At 40.4% G+C, this 27,062-nt stretch overlaps 1 protein-coding gene across 1 annotated transcript; it reads right to left on the reverse strand.

Moving 5' to 3' along the window:
* Nucleotides 1-608: 608 nt before the first annotated feature.
* Nucleotides 609-26,225, reverse strand: slc45a4a (solute carrier family 45 member 4a; the record flags this gene model as incomplete). The annotated part of the gene is made up of 14 exons (XM_079232273.1): nucleotides 609-786; nucleotides 1,134-1,288; nucleotides 1,408-1,476; nucleotides 1,628-1,758; nucleotides 1,852-1,932; nucleotides 2,393-2,492; nucleotides 2,598-2,759; nucleotides 2,860-3,125; nucleotides 3,535-3,990; nucleotides 5,107-5,293; nucleotides 5,454-5,644; nucleotides 5,809-5,988; nucleotides 10,353-10,541; nucleotides 25,925-26,225. The coding sequence occupies 14 exons, from the start codon at nucleotides 26,223-26,225 to the stop codon at nucleotides 609-611; spliced, it is 2,646 nt and encodes an 881-aa protein (XP_079088399.1).
* Between the last annotated feature and the right edge of the window lie 837 nt (nucleotides 26,226-27,062).

Raw genomic sequence — 27,062 nt, forward strand, 5'->3', positions numbered from 1 at the left:
AAAAAAGTCCTGCAAATCCGAGCGTGTTATTGGGTATATTTTGGTGAAAACTTCAGCAGACACACACTCGCACACACTCTTGTCGATCTCGTCGGCATCATCATAGCAGATTCGAACAAGCCGATTCCACGGCGAGGAAGAACAATTTTCAGCATTTTTTTATGATTGCAGCTTCAAGGACTAATATTCATCAACAATGTTCATTATTCATGTGTTCATTCGATTGTGTTGACCACAGATGAAGAGGTGTGTGTGCGTGTGTGTGCGTGTGTGTGCGTGTATGTACGCGTGCAAGTCCCCTGAATTTTCTTGTCTGGCCCTGAGAGACAGAGACAACCTCTCCTTAAAACCACAAGTGAATAGAATATCTGTAATGGCCGAAACAGCACTGGGACCAGAATGCTTTGTTGGCCTGCTGTCCCATGTAAAATGTAGTTGTTTTCGTCAGCAAATCAAGAAAAAGCCAGTCAACGCACTCAAACTGCCCTCGTCTCTCTTCATTGTGTCTGTGGACTCCAGCATGATATCCTCAAGTCTTCCCATCAGCAATCTTTTCAGTGAATTTTGTTGTTTCTGCAGCAACGTGTCTGTGGACTTAAGCTAGCCAATCACAGAGCTGACTCGTTCTCCGTGTGACAGGAAGCGGTGGTGGTGGTTGCCTTGCCCTTCTTGTTGAGTTTCAGGAAGCTGGGTTTCTCTGTCACCACTGTAACAGCCCCTTTGTTGCCATTGTGATTTTCCAATTTTGACAAGGACCGTTTTGAAGCTTTGGCTGATTCCCCATCCCTGTCAATCATAATTAAAATCACAACTGTTAAGACTGTGTTTTGGGGCTTAAGGAACAGTTTGACAATCTGGGTAATTGTGTATTTGCTTTCTTGCCAAGAGCAAGTTAGCCGGTTAGCTTAACTAAGCATAAATACGGGAACCAGTCACAACAACTGAGCTTTGAAGGTGCTGATACCTTCTGACAGCCAGGCAAACTGTTTCCAGACTTGTGCTAAGCTAAGCTAACCAGCTGCTGCTTGATATTTATCGTAATGACACGAGAGCGGTATCTAACTCTCGGCAAGTGAAAAAGTGTATTTCCAAACATGTCTAACTATTCCTTTAAAGACAGCAAAATAACTCACCCGTTGTTTGGAGACGGGTAAATGACCAGAAAGAAGGCGGTGAAGAATCCAAGGAGGGAGCCCCCAGAGGCCACCATGGGAATGACACGAACGCTGCCAACAGCCTTGACTACAGCACCCAGAGCTGAGGCCACCAAGATCTGACTGATGTACACCTGCAAAATAGCAAATGATTAAATAACACATATTTATTCTCATGTACTGTATGTATACATATACTTCACATACATATAAGACTAAGCCACAAAGATTTCATTACGACAATATCACTCACCTGGCAGGATAAGATAGCACAGTCGATACCAAAGCCTCTGCGGGAGTTACCAGGACTGTGCGTGATGTACTGCAAAAGGCAGAGACAGTTACAGTTAATGAAAAGCTACATATTAGTAAAATAGCTTTTCCCATACAGTAATACAGAATGATATGTAGTCCCTGGGAAGATTAATATTGAAACTAACAAACAAGGATTTTCAAGTTGAATCTGTCTGTACCTGTTTCATTTCGTGATACTGTCCCAGCAGAGCATACGGGCAATAGGAGATGCTCATGGAGATTATGCCCATGGTGCTGATCATCCCCATGGAAACATACACATTAGGGAAGATTGCCATAACAGCTGTTCCTAAGGAGGGAAATAAAGAGGAAATAAAAAGTTATTTATCAGGTGCTCGCTCATTTATTTTGTTTTATTCTGTTACTGTACTGTGGTTTATACCTATGGAAAATGCAAGCGTTCCCATGATGTAGATGACCTTAATGCTTAGGTCAAAGTTGTCAAGGTACTTCTGGAGGATAGCTGGAGAAGGTAGATTAGGTGGTTAGTCCAGAGTTTAATGTCGAGACGAAAATAAAAGAGCACTTTAAAGCCAAGTTAAAGGAACAGTGAGCAGGATTAAGTGGGATTTATGGGCATAAATATACTATGTTAATTATCACATGAGACTAAGAGTCATTGTGCATCATTAGCATAGAATGAGACATTTATATCTACATACGAAGCAGCCCTCTTCATGGAGTCCGCCCTTGTTTCTACAGCAGCTCAAAACGGACAAAAAAGTCGTGGCTCTGGAGGGCCATGGACATTTTCACTTTCCTTGAAGGCCACCGTAGATTTTAGCACACACTTGGGGAGGAAGAGGTGAGCGGAGGGTGTGTTCTGCAACCTCACTAGTAGATACCACTAAATCCTACACACTGTTCCTTTAAGACAGTTGTGTGTGCATGAGACTGTGTGCATTCCTGTGTGCTTGTGTTACCTGAGCATGTAGCAGCAGTCATGGCATATATAACAAGCCCCCAACATCCCATCTGAACTCCTTTGTGATAATCCTCCAGCAAAGTAGAGTTAAGAGGAGCCTGAAGGAGAGAAAAACAGGCTTAGTTTTTAACTGAGCTGTGGATTAACTAGGTGGAGGCACACTTTTAGTGTGTGTGTGTGTGTGTGGCTGCTGTTTCACGTACGGTAGGATCTCCATGGTAGATGACTTGACCCATGAAGTCAGTGAAGAAGACGGCCTCAGCAATGATGGAGAACCAGGTGAGCAGGTGACAGGCGCACAGTCGCAGCAGCTCTGGAGGCATCTTCAGCATGGAGAGCCACAGCAGCTGCACTGTGGTCTCAACCTAAAGACAGGAGACCAGGTCAGACAATACCCAACCAAAAAGACACACTTAACATATCAGAAAGAAATGAGGGAGTTCGAGTTGGTAAATTCCTTCTCACCTCTCCCTCTTCGCTCTCCGTATCCCCACTGGAGGAGTTAGTGTTCCCGCTGCGCTGTCTGTTTCTCTGTCTGTGCCTCCTTCTGTGTCTGGCCTCCACTTCGCACAGGTCGCTCATGCTGCGAGACGGCTTGATGAGATAAGCGCCGTTGGCCTGGCGGTAGCGGTGGCTCCCCACTCGACCGTAGTAGGAGAAGGTGCAGGACGGCTGGCGGTAGAAGATGTGACGGTGCCGCAACTGCCGCATGGGGGCTCCAGTACTGGCAGCTGGAATAAGAGACAACATTAAGTGATGGTTTATTATTATTATTCTTATTATTATCATTAGTCAGAGGTTAAGAAGCATTAAACACACTAAGGGTAACAAATTTCCCCCCTTTTTTCTATATTGTGTCCACTTGGCACACTGGCACGGCTCTAGCTCTTCATCTCCTCAATGATACTGCTACCATAAAAGGTGAATTAATTATTTAAAATATGTTGTTGTAATCAGCAAGATTCAATACAAATACTTCAGTAAAAAGTCCCCCAAAATTGTTTTCTATCACATCACTTAAAATAGCAATAAACAATTAGATAACTCATTAATAATTAAATGTTTTTGAATGAATACTATTTGTTATCCCTCTATTGAATCTAGAAATGTGAAAATGAAACACAACATGAAAATACCAACCTTTGACCATTCCAGCACGGTGTGCCTGTCCTTTAGAGCTCAGCCCGTTGGTGCTCGCTGTGTCAGGGTTGGTCACACCGGCTAACAGCCTCCCGTTCAGTGTCCGCTGCTCATTGAGCTGGTTGTTCAGCAGCGCCTCCTGACCGTCATCATTTTCCATTTCCTGTAAAAAAGCTGAAAGGCGGGAAATTCTGGGGCTGGTGGTTTGTGTTTGGTGATTGTTGGTTTGGAGCAGGTCCTGACTTCCTGCACTGCTGCTGCGTCTGATGTTGCCAAACCGGCGTGGCGGAGTGCTGTTGTTTGGATTGAACAAGTTACCAGTCGCAGGAGGCGAGCCGTGATAGGGTGAGAGGCGGTCAGCAAAGATGGACGGCTCTAAGTGGCACAGGTAAAACGAATCGTGGTCCAGGTGGTCGAGAGTGGCGTCTGCCATGGCGAGAACACTGTCACTTTTACCTGGAGACAGACGAAGAGAGAGTAGTTAGCAAAGATTGACCTAGCAGACACCCATGTATGTATCTCTACATCCACTTGCATGTACAGTATGTGTGTATATATATATATATATATATATATATATATATATATATATATATATATATATATATACATATATATATATATATATCTATGTATATATATATATATATATATACATAGATATATATCTATAGATATATCTATATATATCTATAGATATATATCTATATATCTATAGATATATCTATATCTATATCTATAGATATATCTATATATATATATATATATATATATATATATATATATATATATATATATATATATATATATATATATATCAGGGCTCTCAAGTTTTTAAGACAGGTAAGAGTGACATATCTTCCCCCTCCCCCCGGCCGCGCCTCCGCCCATGTCGTATGCCCACAGACCAGCCCTCCTTCCCCCCATATTATTATTAGCTTTATTTTCATTGGTTGCTGGATTACATTTCACCCAGATACAACAGATGTGTTTTTCTGATTGGCTATTCGTAGCCCATTTCTTTTTTTTGATTGGCTGATGAGTGGCACCTCACGGCAGAACTCCAGGGGATTCGGGGGAGACGTGCTTGATTCCTCCATGGTGAGGGCAGCGCGACCAGGTCATGTTTGCGCGCTGCGGCACATTAAATAGCCTAGAGTTTTTTTCAGCGTGAGAAATACGATCTGTGGCGGGAGGGCGTGACTTAAGACCGAAATGCGTGACAGTCACGCTCAATGCGTGACACTTGAGAGTCCTGTATATATATATATATATATATATATATATATATATATATATATATATATATATATATATGTACACACATAGAGGGCAGAGACTACTGTTTCTGTTTTATTAGGAAATCAAATCTTTTACTGCAATGGCAACTGTGATGAAAATAAGCTCTAAATAAGCTCTAAATATGAACATAGCATCATTGTTTTCTTTCCTGGCTCTTTAAGCCTAGAAAACAAAGGACCACCAGATATTACCCTCCCGCAACCGATTTCCTTTTACAAATTTGTTTGGTTTTGAAGGTTCAGCGAAAGAAGCAAGGGTCTATGAACTCACTTCTCACAAGCTCCATCTCTAGGAAGTCCATGTCCATATCCCCATGTTCCGACAGGTTGTCTCCATAGGGGTCATAGAGATCGTAGCTGTTCATCGTCTCATTCTCTCCAATCAATTCAAGCTTGGGGGCGAGATATCCGGTCCTGCCATTGGTGGATGCTTGCTGTTTGGTGCGATCCGGACTCTCCTGGTGAGGACAGAAAAACAAAGTCTTACGGTTGTTGTTTTTAAACTACTATTTAATTTTAGATTTCGAACACACACACACACACACACACACACACACACACACACACACACACACACGCACACACACGCACACACACGCAAACACACACACACAGTACCTGATCCAGTCTGTCATGTTGGGTCAAATAGCGCTGCTCGTCGATGCTGAAGAGATGCAACACCACGGAGACGGAGAAGAGGATGGCAGCGAAGAAGAACAGGATCTGCTCCTGGGACTTGAAGGCTTTTCCCAAGAAGGTGTGCGTCCAGTCTAAACCTCCGAGGGCGTAGCCAACCGCACCACCAAGACCTGCATACATGGACCAAAGTTTAGACGTACAAACGAGACATAAACAGAAAAAGATTGTGCCTAATGTTGGCAGGACCACAATTATTACAAAGTATATTTAAGTGCATTACACCTACCATTGCCATATTAAAATCATGTGACAGTGTGTCAGAAGTCAGTGGTACCTGCTGAGGCAGCGTGGATGTTGAGCGCCATGTCTTGTTCCTCCGTGTTCGCCACGTCTAGCAGGTACGCTCTGATTGGTCCCTCCGTTGCGTCTGCACTGAAGTCCAACACTACCACCCCCAGTACAGTAAGAACAATTCCTATTGGTTGTCTCCCCTGCTCGTCACCCATCGACAGACCTAATGGAGGAAGACATGGATAGACAAACAGTTTTAACTGTAAAATACGTGTTTGTTGTCATTTTGCAATGAACTAACCAGCAATAAAAACTGTTTGATTGTTGAACAGTTAACAGAAAGAGATGTGGATAAAAATAAGGCAGATGAGATGGACAGACAAGCTTTGTTTAGTAAAAAGATTGGTCAAATTGTGTAAAGTGTTTAACCCTACATTTGACCAATGACCGTGTAGAAAGTTTAATTTATTCGTCCACATTTTAAGATATCCGTGACCATTGATGCAATGATTGTTAAAAAAAGACAAATAAATATCTACAGAAATTGAATAGAAATTCAGGATTTCAGCAAACAAAAAACCTAAAAACATGTACATTTTAATTTTACAAATTAATATTAAGGTAGGAAATATAACACATCTGGAATATTACACTGATTAGCGAGTTACAACAGCTGCGCACCACCACAAAGACATACAAAAAGGGGTCACTGCACATTTCCCATACTGTTTTGCATGATGTGTGTGACCTTGTGAGACCCAGTCCTGCCCTCAAGCTGCTCAATTCTGTGTTTGTGTATCAGGGTCTGAGTGTGAAATAGTATGGATGCATGAGCACAGTGATTGAGGATCATGTAAATGTGTGTGAGTGAGAGAGAGAGAGTGTGTGAGGGTGTGTGTGTGTGTGTGTGTGTGTGTGTGTGTGTGTGTGTGTGTGTGTGTGACGCAGCATGACTTCCATTAACGCCGGGGAAACAAACGTTCATAGAAGTAACAGCAGTGTGTGTGTGTGTGTGTGTTTGTGTGTGTGTGTGTGTGTGTGTGTGTGTGTGTGTGTGTGTGTATAGGTGTATGTGTGTATGTGTGGGACAATGGAGCGGCACTACTCACTAGACTAGAGCCAGGCACACAGACAGGAAGTGAATTGTGATTGGTGGAAAGAGGGAAGCAAACAGGAAGCATTTCCCTGTGAACTGCCTGCTCCTGTGTTCCCATGTCAACACACACACACACACACACACACACACACACACACACACACACACACACACACACACACACGTTTACTACAGTGTTCCCATGTCACAATGTGATGTTAACACACATTCATATATACATAACCATGGGAACATACACCTTCTCTCTATCTCTCATTCTTCCCATACAGGTTACTGTTTTTTTCCCACGTCAACCCCACTGGCAAGGTGCTCTCTCACACACACACACACACACACACACACACACACACACACACACACACACGCACACACACACACACACACACACACACACAGTCGGGCGCCCTAAAACGAGTGCCAACCTCTGTGCAGAAGAATGGAGATAGAACTAAATAGAATCTGCTGACAGAAAACAGTTCACACAGCTCTCGTTCTTGTTATTTATAACTCCGTTGACAATTCATTTTACTTCGTTCTATTTACAGACATTTAAAGTCGGCTCTTGTTGCACTGTACATTTATTCACCCATTTGGTCCACATTTGAATATATTATATAATGTGGCTTGGATGCACCAATATGGGATTTTCAAGACCAATAACGATAACCGTCTGTTGTGGGAAATACTAAGGTGGTGACCAATAACACTACACCTGCTATTGCAAAAACACATATTGGGAACAACATTCTTCTTCACAGTGTCTTTTCTCTCTTAAAAGTCCGAACAGACAACAAAGCAATTGCCTGTGACACTTCATTCTTTATTAATTTGGCTATTTTAAAAAAAGGCTCCTCAGTTTAAGACGCAATTATCATCTCAAATGACATCCAAGATACTAGATCAGCCACTAATACATGGTGTATTCCCTACAATTAACACCACATGGGCTCTAAATATTGAGCGTGCTGTTCACCAATTAATCCATAATAATGTGTACTCTATTAAAATCACATGTGGTTGACTTCCCTTTGCCTGGTTTGACGCACAAGTTACATTCAGAGACAAAACGATGTTTTGTTAACTACACAGTCGTACCAGGAGAGAATACATGCAACAAAGGGCTGTAACACCAACAACATGCCTGCAGCGAGCTGATAACATCAGGTTTCAGCATGTCAAAGGATTATTTTAGCACCCTACGTCTACCAGGGATGCAGCTGATAACTAAAACTATGATGAAAGCTAATGTTAAGCTATGTGTTAGCGAGCTGCTATAGTCTGCTCACATTAAAGCAGTTGCAGAAACAATAACGCCTAGCTTGCTGCATGTGTAGACAGAGTGTCAGGATCCCACAGGTTTCCCATTCTGCTGATGTGTAAGAGATGAGGACACACACTACTTTTTAGTGTGGGCGTCAGTGAAATAATTATTAAACATTCAGTCATGGAATTAGAGTTCAAATGATATAATTGTGTTTACAGGAAGATGGTGGTGAGGAAAAGTCAGGACAGCACATCCCTCATTTTTGTTTCACCATTCCATTGCAATCCTCTTCACTGGACTAGTTAAGAGAGTGCTCTCCTCTCCTAGACAGACTGTGTCTGGCCTGTTTCCACAGTAGTTCAGTGGTCTCGCTGAAGCTTACTGGTAGGACACCGATGATCACAGCTACTGTACTAGTGAAGAGAGTGCTCTAGCTCAGGGGTTAGGGAGCGAGAGCACTATCTTCACTAGTATTACAGTAACTTTGATCATCGATGACTCAAATCAGATGACTATCCTTGTAAACAGAATGTGGATTGGTTGCTTAGTTACAGAAAATGTAATGTATACTTGTGTGATCTGAGTCATGTACAATATTATTGTATTCAGAATACTCTTTAATAATAAAAGGTCTGGTTTGATACTTAAGCATGACACAGAATAAAGCAGGTGTTCTGGTCTTGCTTCTAGAAGTTAGCTTAGCATAAAGCTAACATATGATCCATGAAATAAAGACACAGCAATCTAGAGTAGAGTTTAGGGTTTTTAGTGAGAATTTTTCCTTATTTTGTATGAAAATGACCGTACAAACTACCCATATACATGAATGTTAAGGTATGATTTAGCATAAAGCCATCAGGCCAGAAAAGGTAATTAACATGACTCACTTGACTAGTTAGTGTCTAAGCTAATTTTAACAGTGATGTCAATGGAGAAATGCTAATTGAGGTTATACTAAAACGATAAGCACACAGAGATTATATCGTAGACTATATTTACATGTTACATACAGAAATACTTAGAGAACTAATTAGACCTCCAAAGGCTACCAAACAGTAAAAGTGAACAGTATCTGCAGTATATCCTTACTACTACGGCAAGAGAGGAGGGAAAAATCTATGAATGAAGATGCAATTACATTGGTTTCTAATGCAACACATGCAAATGTGGGGAAAAACAGCATGTGATCACGGTTTATAAATAAACATATACATTTTTCTCCGGGCTAAACAGGTTTATTAACTGCTGTTAAAAATCTTGATATGTGTTTGAGCTGTTAATTGCGCTCTGTTTTTATGCCATGAGACTGAGATAAATAACTGGACCAAAGCTTACAGGTCAATACTATAAAGTCAGTGGTTAGTGGATTGTGATCAGTGGTTATTCTTCATCTCTTTCTCCCAATATGTTATTGTGTAACAACATTTTTAAAAGTGAACCAGAAGGTTTTGATGATAAAAAAAGTGATGTTTAAAAAAAGCTAGTGATTGCAAAATCAATCAGCTTGTTTGTGTGTGTGTGTGTGTGTGTGTAGACAGATGTGGTTAATTACATTACAACCGGAATTATAGTAATGTAGTTGACCAAGAGATCAATATCTGTGAGGCATGATTGACAACTGATCAATTTGATTGATTGGATTGGTTGTGTGTGACCTTGACATTTAGATGACTAATAAACTGAGGGTCAGACTGAGGGTGACTTAATCAGTCTCTGAATAAGGACATGACCCTGCGGGAAAGCTTTCAGCAAGTGATGCTGAAAGAAGCTGTCCTGTTCTTTTAGTTCCTCTGTGGCACTAGTGCATGATGGGTAAAAACAACAGCGTCTGGATTGTCAAAGGTTAATTTCCCACTGAGGTTGTGAAAGTCTCAAGTGGTTTAGATAACAGCATTCAGCAGATGGCACAAAGCAAACCGCTGCATTTTTATGCCATGTTTCTGTGATTTATAAATACTATTTTCTTTTACTTTTGTCTTTAGCGTGATTAAATCTGTCCGTTGTTGCTTATTTCTTTGTGAAATAGGGACAAACTGCAAATAGCTTTTCTTTCTAAAAACTCTATGTAAACATTAGTTTACTTGACTAACTAGATGTTTGCAGCTGATGAAAGGACCCAGAGAGCAGAAATAAATGGATGACTGATATGCTCTCTCTCAGTTCCCATTTACACACAGAATATAAATATTGAATAATAAACACTCACCAATCAACGATCCATTCAGAAACAGAGCCACTCCGATCAGTGTCCCGATACAGAGAGCCAGGATGAACGGCCTCCTCCTGCCCCATCGCAGAGTGCAGCGGTCGCTGGCCGAGCCGATCAGAGGAGTGAACATGAGGCCGAGGACCGGACTGAGGAACCACGTCAGACTGTAGTACTGCTCTGGAAGACCTGCACCCAGACAGACAGATGAGTTATAGACAGTTATGCTGACAGGTAGTGACAGGTGTGAGCTCTTTGATTAGCATCTACATTGAGATCGATAATCAAAGATAATCAAATATAACCAATAAACTGATTTGACCATGGAGTTTTTCTGGCATCCACCAGGGGGTGCTAAAGTAGCATCTTGTAGGAGCAAGAGGCATCGTTTATATTTTGATTGGTTTAAAATAAACAAATTATTTTGTATATTACAAAAACAAGGATGTGCATTTGATTCATGCGAAACTGCAAAAACAGGATTTATTTTTTATATTTGATTGAATCTCTAACAGGGACAATGCCCCAAACCGTCACTGCACCAGATAGAGCTAAAGATAAAACCAGTGGCCTTTTAAAACAAAAATGAAAAAACATCATAATAATCACTGTCTGGGTTTATCAAAAATGATGTTAACAGTATCCTGCAGTTGTTATGTTCATTTGTACATAATTTAGAATATGATAAAAAAAAGTAGCTACTTATGAGAACAATGTCGTTGCAGTCATTGCAAGTGAAGTATACTGCAACATAAATTGACCGTTGCGTTGTTGCCTCAAATACTTAAGTCTAAACGTGAGGCTGGCCTTTATCAACGCTGTCTGTGAAAACACTCTCAGATGGAAAAAAGGAGACAAGCCACAGCAACCATATGCAACAGGAGCACCTGTGTGAACCCTCGCCCTGGATTATCAAACAAAGAACTACAACATTCACTCTGGTGTGCTGGTTAATGCAGAGAAAAAGAGCAGCAGTGTGGCGACTCAGTGATCAAGTTTCTTGGGTTTTTGTGACACAACAGAAACATCACCAACAGCAGTTTGTCCATCAGGATTAGTGTTTTCATGAGCATGCATGAAACAAATACATTAATGTGGCCTGCGTCTTTTGAAAAGTACAAAAGATTTTAAAGTCTTGTCGTCATTTTCCTGTCTTTTCTGAATACTGGTACTTAAATCGACTTGATTTGAACATATTAACGTCATAAAATGTAAGTGAAAGTCATGCAGGCGAAAAGCAAAAAAAGCCTTTGTTGAGTATTTTAAATATAAAATCCATTTCCTGAATTCAATGGATTGGACTTGACCGTAACCTAGACTGTTATTTTCATGTAATTTTGTACTTTGTACCTCAATTTTCCATCGCCAGACACCAGGTGAAGATCACACACACACACACACACACACACACACACACACACACACACACACACACACACACACACACACACACACACACACACACACACACACGTTGCATGAGAGAGGATCTCACATTAGAATGATTGAAATAACTTTGTACATTTAGCTGTAAACACACAGGATGCAATAATATAAAGGAAATACTGTTCCAGAAACATCTTTTAATAGCTTTTAATAGTCCCTGCACACACAAACCTGTCATCAAGCCCAGTTTTCATTAAGGTGTCTGTCAGGGCAAGCCGTTTAAACACACACACACACACGCCCACACGCACACGCACACGCACACACCTGGGATCATAACTGCGTCAATGATAGTATGTAATATTTTAAAACACAGAAATGTTAATGTTTTAAACACATTATGTATTTGTTTTGAAACCCCATCTTTTTTTCAGTAAATTCTATTAAAGAAACTGGTAGGAAAGATGGGGGTTGAAAAGCAGGACTAGATAGTAGATGAGCGTATGAAATGATTAAAAATAGCACACATATCCGATACCATTTGCTTTGAAAGATATTTACCGACAGAACTTCTCAACATATCCCTGAGTCATTACACGGACAGGCATTATCACCACCAAAATAACACAATTACATCCGACTGCGCCATTGGACACATGATTTAATTGTGCTGCTTCAAGGAAGAGGAAGAGGATGAAGATGAGGAGGAGGCAGACAGTCTCTGAGAGGATTAAAGTCAGCTGAATTGCATATAATTTAATCAGGACTTCGTCACTGTCTCACTGTAGCTTAATCAAAAATAAAGAAGACAAATACATTAAATGCCGTTTGGCTGCCACACTATCCCTTTCAAATGGAGTCTGAAAATATCTTCTCAGGAGTTCGTCCCACTCTTGATAATCTTTCCGCCTTCAGTTTGAAGGTACGGCAGCCTAAGTTGGCTCAGATAATGATTAATAACTCTGCTTAAAGTTTGAACACATTTAAGAGTTGAAAAATGCCTCAAACAAAGGTCTTGGCATTTACAAATTACCATAATTAAACAGTGGTAAAAGGTCTATTTCTCAACGCTCATTTCTAAAAGGGTACCAGTGTGTTTGTTTCACTGTAAAAAGCAAAAGGAAGTGCACCATTCAACGAGGATCACATTAAGTGATTTCAAACAAATTTTATTTTTATTACATCTACAATACAGAGTGCTCTGGATCAATTTATTCCTCAGTGAACAAAAGAGATGGAAAGCTGGGGACCGAGAGCAGCTCATGTGATTGAGATGACATTAGGCTCCAATACATTTTAAACGCATTTTCATATTTCTCAAACAGAATGTAATGTAATGACATGGACATCATAATGGAGTGCCACAGAGAGTCTAACAATATAGAGCTTTAGTAAAATGTCCCCGCCTCCTGCCCAGATCCTTTATCAGACCTTATAATGTCTGAGGTGTGACTGGTTAGTTTACCTGCTGACTGAGGCAGCAAATCCAGTATGATGTGCTCATTTGGTTGGTAAATTCAGGGAAATGTTGCATGGCTCAAGTCAGTGGGTGTCTATGAGTGATGCTGGTGGAGCTGTTGTCAACATTTTGAAGTTTGGAAAGGAGTTTGTTTGTTTGCAAAATGCTGCAGTCATGTGAAAACCGTCCCTGCTGCAATCATGGTAATTTTCATGTTTTCGTCGCTGCTGATAAATCTCCTGTTTCTCAATGACAAGAATTATGGGCTGTAGACCTCTCACAGTCTGTGACGCAGAGCCCGAACCTCAACAAAAGGATTTCCAAAGAACAGATTATGTAACTACTAGATATACAGTATCTTGGTATTTCCCCCCATCTGTTTAAATGATGTCTGACTGTCAAACGTAAGGGGCACTCGTGCAACCACAGGAACACAGGCGTATGAAGTGAACTGCAATCATGTTAGTCGCTAGTCGTTAGTGGAGAAAGGACAAGAAACGTGATGAGAGAGCAACAACGTGAATACATGCTGTGCATCTATTGTGCCACATTGGCGCTTTGCCTCACTTTAAAAGGCGCTGTACAACTGTCGACCTTTGTGTTTCTCACGAGCGGGTCATAAACACGGCTTGACCCCTGTCTCTGTGGTGACCACGTCTTTGGAACCCTGTCACCACGGAGACTCCATCACCTTCACTTCCTGGCTCCTAATACGGCCGTGTCATTCACATAGGGCTTCCTGTTGTGGGGTTTGTTCAAACCAAGGAAAACTTTGTTTCTCTGTATTTATTTGTATTCCCCCTTGCTGTCTGTCGCACACACACACATCAAGCTATACGTGAACGCAACCAGAACATTAAGACAGTATGCACACATACACACACAACCTGTTTAAACTCAAACAGTGGCACAGCCATAAAACAGGAGACAAAGCAGCAGATAGCAATCAGTCTGTCTGTAAGTTTGTCAACATCAAAAACAGGAAAACTGGTTCTTATTTAACAGCCCCCCCCCCCCCCCCCCCGCCCCCCCCCCCCCACACACACACACACGATACAGAAGAAACACAGCAAGTAAATAAAGACATGTCTCTGTTCCCACACACACACAGACAAACGCACCTACCATAATAGCTGAGTTCCCACACACTCTCCTTTACTGTAGGTACCCACACACACACCGACATGGAACAATACTGAGAGAATCATGACTCAGGAAGTATTTCAGAAAGAGGGGAAAATAAATGAGTCGAGTAAAGAGAGAGTGTGAGAAAGGATTAAGTTGAAAGCAATGTTAAAATAGGGAGAGGATAAGGTCAGACAAGAAGGGAGGAAACATAGAGAAAAGAGAGGGAGAAAGCCGGAAAGATGGAGAGACTGACGGAAAAAGTTCAGATTTAAGCCGGCAGGCGCAATGATTGTTGTTGATTGATCGTGGGAAAGAAAAATGTACAATCTGCTCCATCTATCATCAAAGTACTCATTTTACTATGGACAATTCCTCCGCACACACACACACACACACACACACACACACACACACACACACACACACACAAAATATGGAGCTCATTGTGACTGAGTACAGACTATCCATTCATACCAACTTCTTCGTAGACTTCATGTGTGTTTCTCCACGGTGTGCCTCTCTGCCACTCAGAAATACGTCCATTTAGGAAAGTAAAATTCTGTGGTTCTAATTTAAAAATTTAAAATAAAATGGTATTACAAACAAATGATGCCCACTGTCTCCTTCTAGGAAGACTGACATCAGTTGATGTTACTATGAGCCCTCTTGCAAATATCACAACAGTCAATTCCTTGTTTTCAGGAAGTCCTGAAAAATAATTATTGTATTTCAGTTTTTGTACTTTGCACTACGATTTGTTTTGAAATGCAATTTGTCTAATACGCTGACTCCCAAAAATATCTCCAACCACCGTCTATTTGAGTAATTTGAATTACACAGTGAGTACAAATTCACTTTTACAAGCTGTAATCATGTGCCAGGAAGAATGAATATTTTCTCTAACCCCTCCATTCCTACTATACTTCACCTCTCATGATGATAACAATATTGTGTTTCCTATCCGGTAAACAAAGGCTACTACCACTCTATCCTTACGTCGACACCTCTCCATCTCTCGTTCTCCAGGCTCTCATCATCCTCATCACAAAAGTCCTTCCAGTTCCAATAAACTCAACAATCTGACTTTTCTCCAAAAGAACTGACAAACATCAACCTCATTCTCTCCTTATTTCCCTTCATCTCTCCTCTCTCCTCTCTCCTCTCTCTCTGTTCCCATCCCTCCCATTCCCACTCTCCCATAAACACAAAACAATCCCTCCATATCCTGCGCTAGCGTGAGAAAACCACAACAAAAATGACAAGTTTCCCGAAAAGAGCCGGAGAAATGGTGTGAAAGTGAGAGTAGGCCAGAGGTCACGAAGGGAGAAAGTGGGCAGGAAGGAAGGAGGGTGAGAGCGAGAGAGTGAGGGACGGAGAGCACGAGGAAAGGAAAGGAGGAAGCAGGTGTTTTTGACTAAACAAAACATGTGAACTGAGTCAGGTGTAGCATTCAGAGAGGAGGAAAGATAGGGAAGCAATGCCACAGAAGGACTTTGGAAGCACATTTGAAATATTTACATCAATATTCTATTATTGATAGGCATCTGGTTGCAGGTTTTATGCCAACACTAGCAGCAGGCCCATCTGTGTCTCTCCAACTAACTAGATCGCTTCTGTTTATTCCTCTTCTTAGAGAGGGATAATCAGATACCTAATATGTATGGAAACATGAAACTGTTGCACCAGCAATACTTTGGTCAGGTGTTTGAGAATTGATTCATGTTGACGGCTACATGAGCAACATGTGTGAACAAAAGAGGAAAAAAAACAATACGTCTTTTTTTCATTTAAAATGTATATAGTCCTAAAAATTCCCAGAATTTCCATTCTGGGAAATGATGTAAATGATTGACCATTGACTTCATTTCCCAGAATGCTTTTGCACAAACTGTTGTGTTCAGTTCAGCACAAAACTTGGCCTTTACAAGCAATGTTTATAAGGCCAGTACCTCAGCAGCCACTGAATAAACAGAGTTAACATAATATAATGAGTGAACATCTCTGATAGAAGCGATGTTATTGAATAAAACAAAATGAAAAACAACAATAAGCCGTATGTCTCAAGGAACTAACTCTCATTTTATAGATCAAACGACAGACGCAGACTAGTTCTGTTTTTGTGCCTGACATAAATCATCTTGTGCATTTATTTCTGATGATCTGTGTGAACAGCTGCATTAATCCATAGTGAATCAAAGTGGTGAAACAATAAAAACATTAGTTTGAATTCATGGAGGGTGCAGACGCTTTATAGAACCTGTAAAAGTACTAACTGCTTTCTACATAGCCTGCAGATAATTGTGAAACTTAGTGAACGCTCCTGAGATTGAATCAAGTATTTAAAAAGAGAGAGAGAGAGAGAGAGAGAGAGAGAGAGAGAGAGAGAGAGATGTTGCCTCACAATATATTCTGTCTTGTCACAGCCTGAGGGACAGTGAATGACCAACAAACACACACACACACACACACACACACACACACACACACACACGCATGCACATATGCAGACACACAATCAATAACCATTTTATTGTCTCAAGAAACACAACTGTTTTCTTCTTTTAACTTATTTACTGTAATGTTGTTATCTTAAAGCTTTGGCAATATTGTCTTTTTTTAACTTTCATGCCAATATAGCACTTTGAATTGAATTGAGAGAGATAGAGAGAGAGAGAGAGAGAGAGAGAGAGAGAGAGAGAGAGAGAGAGAGAGAGAGAGAGAGAGATTAGGTAAGAAAGGAGTGAGTCATTGTACTTCCAAGAAATAAGAAATGGCGAGAACATCAATCATATAACAGACACACACAGACTCAACAAGCTGCACAGGCAAGGTCATCATTAACAAAGTGCCTGCAGCATGAAATACTGAGCTATGTGTGACTCAGCGCACAACAACAAACTGACAATCAACCAATCAATGCTGAAAAGAAAATAGTGGTGGTAAAAGAAAATGATACCTCAAATGCTGGAGGAGAATCAGCGTATAGCTTAAAACTGCTTATTTTTAAATTCATTTAGAAATAAAACAAACACACACCAATGTTCTTACTATGGAAAAAGGTGGCATTCAAATTGCATGAAGCAAGCTTATACGCACACACACACACACGCACACACACACACACACACACACCCACACACACACACCCACACACACACAGCTGCTCCTAGTCAGCAGAGTTATGTAACACCACTGCAGTAAACTGGCTACCTCCTACTGAGAGAGACACAGACGGAGGGAGAGACTGAAACTGAGAAAGAAATTTAAGGTGTGAAATCTGGTGAATGCTGATCCACAAATGTCTGAATGTATTTATTCAGCTCTATTTTAATGCCTCCACCATTAATAAACAAACTATATGTAACTGACAGCAGGGAGGCGGGCCCTCAGACTGAGACTGCCCTATCACACAGGAAGCTCCAAACAGCATCACCGACTGCCCTTTCACTTCCAAAAAAAGCGATCGATCAAGCCGATCAGCAGCAATCAGTCAGTCATTTTATGTAACCGCAAATACAGTAGGTCAGCAAAAACTCTCGTTATAGTGCTGCCTTCAGGTGTCAATTAAAAATGACAGAAATGCAAATCTGTGGCAACATTTCTGTCAAAAATCCTAACCAGCGCACAGTGAGATCCCAAAACACACCTGCAATTACCGCTAAGAGAACAACACTGAGGTCGTGAAGACTGTACTTTTAACGTTTAAATAAGTGCATAGTGCTTTTTAAATTAGCAAACAAAGGATCACATTTGGCTGATAATTGTGTGTTAGCCATGAAGACCTACTTGGCATTGGTCACTATGTTTGACATACCTTATGGCAATGTTGCTAGAAGTAATGTTTTCAAACATATAAAAAAGTTCTTCCTTAATTTGTATTGCACGCAAATTAATACCATGATAGTAAACTAGACTGTATATATATATATATATATATATATATATATATATATATATATATATATATATATATATATATATATATATATAAAAAGTTCTTCCTTAATTTGTATTGCACGCAAATTAATACCATGATAGCAAACTAGACTGTGGGCAAAGCGTATGACCTTTAATACCTTCCTGGGTAAAAATATATAGTATTTTCCTGTTGTAAACAAGGAAACATGGAGCGCTGGTGAGAGCCCACAACAATCTGACAATCAGCCCACTACTTTTCTCTGAGCAAACAGATCTTGTGCTTAAATTACTCCCACGTCCATCATTTTAGTCCGCACAAGATTAGTCTCGTCAGCATCCATCACTCCATCCTTCCTTCAAGCTATATACTGTCAAAGTGAGAGATAGCAGATGTTTTTCTCTTTTTAAATACACACATATATAAAATAAGCCTGAGGCCAGCCATTACTGCATCTCTCACTGGCTGCTGCTATTAGGGCAGTTGTGTGTGTGTTACGTGTGTGTGTGTGTGTGTGTGTGTGTGCGTGTGTGTTCGTTTTTTATTGATTTTCTAGTCTGTTCGACTCACTGCTGTACTACCAGTCCAACTTGTTCTGCACTTTATGAAACATAAACAAAAGAAATGACATGGACACAGAAATGATGTATAAAAACTGTATATTATATCGACAGTACAACCACTCTGGGCCCAATTTTGTGACTATTATTAAGATTATTTTTGCTCACAATGTATTTTTTGCACAATATTTTTTAAAACAAATATGTTATGTTAATATAGTTGTATTAACACATGTTTACAACAATAGCTCAATTATTATTATATTGTTGTAAACATGTGTTAATACAACTATATTAACATTACATATTTGTTTTATCTTCGATGGATATTTCTCGTTTGACAGCCTGAGGATCAGGGTGCAGTTATGATTAATCGCTTCATCATGTGAAGGAGTGCCGCTGTGCAATTCAAACACTGGGGGAGGAGAATTATTCGCAGCAGCTTTATGTCCCATTAGCCTTGTGCTGAGATCACTGCTGAGCTCGGAGGTTACTGGCTGTGATGTTCTGAGCGAGCTGAGGGGAAGTGTTCATGCCGTGTGGGTGTTGTGTTTACGTCTGATTCATTCCCGTATTGGGCCTTCTGAGGCCATGTGAATCTTCTTAAACACAACATCTGTGATGGGAGCTTGATAACCCACATACGGCTTACTACACCAACACACAGAAACTCTACCCGTTTTGTGGAGTGAAGTGAATTCATTTACAAGTCAATGATCACAATTTTGATGTCACTTCACAATTAGCAAAATTACTCTTCTATTATAATTATCATTTCATGTTTATTCATTGAAAATATCCGAAAATAACCAAGTAATAACTTTTCAAATCAAATGTAAAGCAGAAAGAGATGAAGAACATGTATGTCAAAGTCATAAAGTAATGTTGCATATCCATCTAAGGTTAGCTCGCATAGCGGCCCTACGCTACTGGTCATACGCTGCTGGCCATACGCTGCTGGTCATATGCTACTGGTCATACGCTATTGGTCATACGCTATTGGTCATACGCTACTGGTCATATGCTGCTGGTCATACGCTACTGGCCATACCAAACCAATTAAAGCTTGAGCAACAAACCCCTCGACTGGATTGACTTGAGCAAGGGAATGTTTTGTTTTGTGGATATGAATTGATGTATAAATGTTTAAACTGATGCAGTCATTCTTCATGAAAAAAAGACTCCTCCTCAGGGTCTAAATATTTCCTGATATTCTATTATTGTACTCATAATTTAACCTATTTTTAAATGGTTTAAAAATAGAAACATTCTTATATATGATGTGTTTGTGTGCTTTGTATGTTATCCTATGTTTCTGTTTCACCACCGATTGCCCTTTTGGGACAAATGAGAGTGAATGATTGATTTAACTGTTTATTGAGCAAAGCAATATCATAACAACATTATGGAGATATTTGTAATTTGCGACCCCCGTTTTGAAGAATTTGCTTTCCCTGGTGTTTCTTTGTCCCTCGTCATCACCTGAGAGCTCTGTGGTGGTTTGTTTTTGATGACTTCACCTCCCTGGAGGGGGAGAGATGGGAACAATGTGCTGACAAACAAATACACACATTCAGCTCTGCATGCCTCACATATCTTACACTAATAGCTCACACATACCTAGCTTATCGCCTGTTGCATGGACAACCATGCACACTCCATGGTCGCACATAACATGGCTTTGTCTTAAAGACTAAAGCCTCTGCTGACTCTGCATTCACACCACAAACATAAACAACCAAAGATTTGGGGTTCAGAGATTCTGTTTCCCGCATTCTGGTGACTTTTAGATGCTGAAAATAACAACAACAAAAATCATACTAGTGTTGCTGTTTGCCTTGTGCTTTTCCCCTTGTATCAGCATGGCACCAATAACCCTGCTCTGCAGTAGTGGTGATGTTAGCAAATAACCCTCTCTAAAACCCTTTTGTGTCTCCACGTGTGTACAGCAATAACATTAATAAATGAACAAAGTTACTGCAGCGATTATATAAAGTGCTATGAATAGGAAGGCTTTTAAATAACTGACTAGACTGGTGTTTTTGTCTCTCTCCCTTTTGCAGAAAGACACACGGAGGAGTGAAGATTGCGGTTAAAGGTTCTCTCGAGCTGGCAGGAATACAATTCACACTGTGAGTGTCTCCTATTTCTCACTTAACTCTAAAAAGATGTTTTTCTCTTTCCCATCCCACATACAGCGTTTCATCTGACCTTGATACATGCTTGCATCTGTTGCTTCCTCATATATGAACATTTTATTTATCTATTCACCTGTCCTTCACCTCCTCTGTCCCATGAATGACTCGGTCAGATTATGGTGATTAGTCACAGTGTGACATCAAGCCAGTCATTTATATAACTCAGTATTACTCTGTCTGCAAGGTCATCTGCTAGATTAGACCAGCTAACATGATAGGATCACTCAGTGGATTAGGTTACCTGGGATGCTAGCAATGCAAGATCAAACTGATTTGCTGCACAATGAATAGCATGGAAGACCTACATGCAACGTTGAAACAAAAATGTTGTAGAACGCTGTATAAATTACCATTTAGTTACATTCAACGGAGGCATTGATGTTAGATTACAATGGAAAGTTAGCATTTAAAAAACACTGGATGTGGCAGCTAAAATTGCTAAAATCAAACAAAATAAACATAGCACGACAAAACCAGATGGCTTTTTTGCATTGTACTGAATCTAGCATTCTGGACTTGTATTTCTAAAGCCGCAGGCACTGACAGCAGAAGGCCACTGGTCCACTGTGTTGCATGCTAACATGCTAACATGCTACCAGGATCTGGCTACCTTTTGGTTAACTTCAGGGTTTACTGCAGTGTTTTATAGTGGGGAAATTGCATCTACATCATAGTACACATCTGCTCACTAAATTGATCAGACTAGATGCATCAGGGTCCTGATATGCAACTATTATTTTGGGTGTCCAACTGTGGCTGGTTCATCCAAGGAAATTGAATAACGTAACGGTCAAGACACTATTACAGTAAGCTGAGGTTTTCAGCCACATAACCTGATTTAATAGGAGGGCATATCCAGTTGGATTGTAGTAATCTCCTTTAGTGAAGCCAAGAAGGCCTCCAAAGAAGGACAACAATGCTGCAAAGTTGCCAGCTCTGGCCTGTTTTGGGTACCACATTGATGTCATAGGCAGTGTTGCATGCGCAGCCGGTTAGTCAAACAAATAAAAATAAAGAGATTAAGACTAATTGTGAAAAGGCGCTCTTTAGGTCACCTTCACAATGTCCTGTCCTTCAACTAGTTTCTAAAAGAAAGTCAACTTTCTCAAGAATTATTTGAATGAGGATCACATAAATCAAAATATAAGATACATTGCTGCACTATCAAGAACTCTTAAGTCGAACACATAAGGTAATTTGTATCAAAGACGAGTAGAAATTCTCTCATCACAGCAGTTTTTTTCACGTTTTATAAAACAAGAGGTGTAGGCAGCAATAGTAGTCAAAGGGACTTCTCAACCTTGGTAAGGTTGGTAATGTTCTTCACAAACATGTTTTGTTATATTTGTTGAAGTTAACTTTACATCACTGACAGCAATGATTGAACGGTCTCACCAAAAAGAACGACAAAACCCACCGGCTGTGATCTTTGCCTCCTTGTTCCACTCCTTTTCTTTTCCCTCCTTGTCATCACTCTTAATCCCGTTCTTATCATTAACCTCACTTTAAGCAGCATTAAATCATTTTTTAAAATGTATATATGTATATATATATACGTATACGTATACATATATATATATATATATATATATATATATATATATATATATATATATATATATATATACACATACATACATACATACATACATACATATATATATATACATATATATATATACATATATATATATATATATATATATATATATATATATATATATATATATATCTGTGCCTATCTCACTGGTTTGAAAGAGAAGCAAGACCAAGTTGGAAAACATGGCGTGTCAGTACTCATGATGTGCATGCCTTGAGGGGAAAGCATGACGTTTGAGTGACTGCTGCCTGGAGTTCAGAGAAAAAACTAACAGAAAAGAGCTCTGCATGTTCTTCACACCTTGTAAGGTAGAAGTTATTATCCTTTCTCTGGGTTTTGTAAATATTAGCTCCTTGACCAAACTGTGCCTGCTTCACACACACACACACAAACACACACTCTAACAAACTCATTTTTCTGACCCCAGTGTTGTGGGGCTACATGCACATACACACACAATGGTTTCACTCAGGGCGAGCCAACCAGCTAATTCCAGTAGCTACAGTCAGTCTCCAGCATGCATAGAGCATTAAGCACATGGAGGGGGGGCAATATTTGTTATCCCAAAACTTGGACTCCTGCCCATCTCACTAGGTCTATTTGTCTGTTAGCAGGCTAAAAGCATGAATACATCTTAACAACACAAACCAGCTGATCGTGTTTCACAAGAACTGGTAAGTGGCACGAAGTAATAACAAAGAAATGTTGCTCAGGACAGGAAGAAAAATCTTTCCAAAATGCTGATCTGATAGCAGTGAGAAAAAAGCCAAACAGGTCATAATTCCTTTCTCTAAATGATTAATTTCTTGCAAAAAAACTACATACGATTACATTTGAACCCATCATGACAACTTTATAATTCGATTTTGCACAAAACTTATTTTTTTCTCAATGGACCTTGAATGTATCACAAGGAAACTAAATGTAACCTCTGTACGTTAGTTGTTAGCTCAGTTATTTAGCCAAGCAAGACAATGCTGCCCACCGGCTGCTAACAGCTAACGTTAAAAAGCTCTCGTACTTCTGATTTCAACACAGATATGTTGTTCACAATGTGGCATCATAAAAATATATACACCTATAATAGGTGTGCAGTGCAAGTTTGAACATGTGCAGGGCAGATCGGGTAGGTTGTATACAGTGACACATGATGTTGTTGTTGTTCTAGTGCGGAGCTGATAAATATTATGAAAACGTGATATCGGATCGATGCATGGACTCACATACCTGCTGAGCAGACTGGGCTGTATTGGGTGGAGATACTCAGTTGGAGGGCGGTATATTTTACTGAGCCTCCATTTGACTTAGAAATCTGAATGGCTTGTTGAATCACATGTTTTCTTATCTAGATAGCCCACCAAAAAACAGACAGGGTTGTCTTATTTCCAAATTTGTAGGTGGGTGGTCACTCCAGATACCAAGCACTGAAAAATATACTTTTTCATAATGTGCTGTCCTCTTGAACAATGGCTGCAATCCGAGCAGATCTGTATCAGTAATGTGCATCTCCTAATTAGTATAGAATTGCAAGATGTTGCACTGCGCTCGACTGAATGCTATCTACTTCATAATTCATGGTTGGAAGGCAATCTATGATCAGTATAAAAAGGTCAAATTGAGCAGCAGCCAATTAGCCTGACTTGAAAAGACGAACCTGACTGGATTAACTCTCCAAACCAGCGATGAATCTCAGCGAGACACCAAAAACCACTGCGCAGTGTGTTCTTGTATTATTCATTTCAGTAGACTAATCTGTGGCAGTTGTACCTCTCAGCGGCTCCGTACTAAGCGGGGCTCAGACACATCCTGATCTAAAAAAATAAATAAAATAGGTTCGGGCAGCTAAACCAAGGCAAAAATTTGAGCAAAAACATGCAGCAACAGCACTGGTCTGATACTACAACAGGAGACAAGCCTTATTTATGGTTACAGTGACTATGATTCCAAGGTATACATTGTTTTTAAGAATCCTATACTTCTAATGCCATAACATATTAGACATAATAGACACTTCCTTTTCAACATTTGAAATATCTCAGTTCCTTCCTTTGGAAATAACAGAACGTTGGAAATGTTTTGAAGCCTTTCTCCGTGTGGTGGCTCATCCTGGGTGAGTCAGCCAGGACTCACGGTGGCCACAGAGCGTCCTGCCACTCATGTCGCCTTGGTTATGTAAGCTAGGAGATCACACTACGCCACAGAGGGGGAAGGAGAGATTTGGGAGAGAAAAGGAAGGCAAGGAAGGGGGGAGGGAGGATTGCATGGGAAGTGACTTTGAATTATAAACAAGGTTACGGCTGTTTCAGCCATTTATCTCCCTCTCTCTCTCTCTCTCTCTCTCTACCTCCCCTTCTCACTCTCATGTTCGTCCCCTTCTTGCCTCCCTCCTCTCCTCCTTTTCACTCTTTTCACACCCTCTCCATCTCCCATGAGGTCTCCAGTGTATTCCAGACGAAATTGGACTTGTCGAATTCTCTGTCAAAGACGATGTAGGTGCAAATGACAGTAAGCCCACTGCGACTGGATATCTGTCTGTGTGTGTGTGTGTGTGTGTGTGTGTGTGTGTGTGTGTGTGTGTGTGTGACAGCAATCTAGCTAATCTCCAGACAGATCAAATGGTGACAAGGTGACCAGGACTTGGCTTAAAGTTAGCTGCTAAGGTGTCCTCTTAAATGCCAGAACAACGTCAGAACAAACAACATGACTCGCTGTTCCTTATCACAAACTATATTAAGTTTGCAGGCAGGTTGTATTCTAAATATGACGATTAACACAGATACAATCCTGAATCCTGTTCATATCCTGAAAGAAGACAATACACTTTGATTAATTCGTCCTCAATGGTTTCAGCTTCTCCACTGTGACGATTTTTAAAATAATAATACAAATCAGATTATATTTGGCTTTTTGACTTTTGGTCGGATAACACAAGACATTTGAAGAAATCTTTTTGAACTTTCGGAAATTGTTACAGACAATTTGTCTCTATTTTCTGACATTTGATATAGCTAATAAAAAAAAAATTAATGGATAACGAAATTGATTATAGATGCATCCCTAGTTTTAATACTGATGTTTTATGTAGACTGAGTAAAACAGACGGCCCACTAGGAGCCTGCTAGGTGAGGATTAGATGCTCTACTTTGATTTCGGGGGTCAGAGGGTGTGTAAAGCCAGATGAAAGTGAGAACAGTAGCAGACGACTGAAGAGAAATCTCTTCTGGTATTTATCACTTGTGTTTGTCATTAAATGTGAACATTTCAAACTGAATAACTATATATTCACAACTGTAAATCTGTGTGTGCATGTGAATTATTTACTCACCTATCTGCAGCAGCACAGGCGTCACCAGCGCCGTCTCCATGGCATAGCAGAACTCCCGGCCGAACATCACGGCCCCGTGCATCACCCATCTCTTCAAGGGTATGCCTTCGAGCGATCCCTCGCTCGCTGATTCCTCCACTCCTCGACCTCCGCCTCCCAATCCATCCTTCTCACCTCCTGCTCCTCCTTTCTTCTTGTCCGAGCCTGATGCCGTGGTGTTTTTGGCGTTAACCCCGCCCACCAGAGATCCGACCTGCATGGCGTCGGCCTCTGTGTTCTGGGGAGGCATGTTGGAGGGCATGCACGCGATGAGAAAACAAGTGCACCCACTCTGACACACGGACACTTTACCTTTAGCTACCAAAGAAAAAACAATAGAGTACTACTTCCAAACTTCCTAAAACTACTCGTGCCAAGTCACTCGTAGTTATTTTAAAACTGGGAATGACCTAATTACAATCTTTACAAGCTACAAATTGCACCCTGTGGAAGTAACTTGCTTTAATATTACTGCTTTAAAAGAATAATCACCAGATAAGGGTGTTCAAAAGAAATGGAGTGCCAATACCACTATTATGAAAACAAAAAATCATGTAACACATTAAAAGGTAACACAATTAATCTTGGGCCTGCTAAAACTTAACAAGGCTATGGACACCAAATAAATGAAGGAAACCAAACAATCAGCAATCAGGACAAATGTCCTGAAAACAACTTGACCCTAAACAGCCTAAACTAAACAAGAGGTAATCCTCCTCTCGGCTTTTAGTTTTGTCCCAGAGTCGGAAAAAAACTTAAAAAAATCAGTTTTCCAAAGGCTTGTAGAAATCCAGAAAAAATAATGGAAGCAGTTGAATTTTCAAAGGAAGAGTGTGCGGTACATTCCAAGAGGAGTGAGTTTGTGTGTTTTTCTTTGTGTGTGTGTGTGTGTGTGTGTGTATGTGTGTGTGTGTGTGTGTGTGTGTGTGTGTGTGTGTGTGTTTATGGCTTTTTTGTCATTGAGGTCTCTCCCTCTTTTTCCTACTGTCTATTACAAGATGCAAAAATCCATATTGAAGACCATTCAGTAAGTTCCAGTGTCATTTTGTCTATAGAGGGTTGGATGGAGGTCTGGATGACGGAGTGGGTGGGGGCAAGG

This window comes from Taurulus bubalis, assembly GCF_910589615.1.
Source record: "Taurulus bubalis genome assembly, chromosome: 16".
In the NCBI taxonomy this organism is placed as follows: domain Eukaryota; kingdom Metazoa; phylum Chordata; class Actinopteri; order Perciformes; family Cottidae; genus Taurulus; species Taurulus bubalis.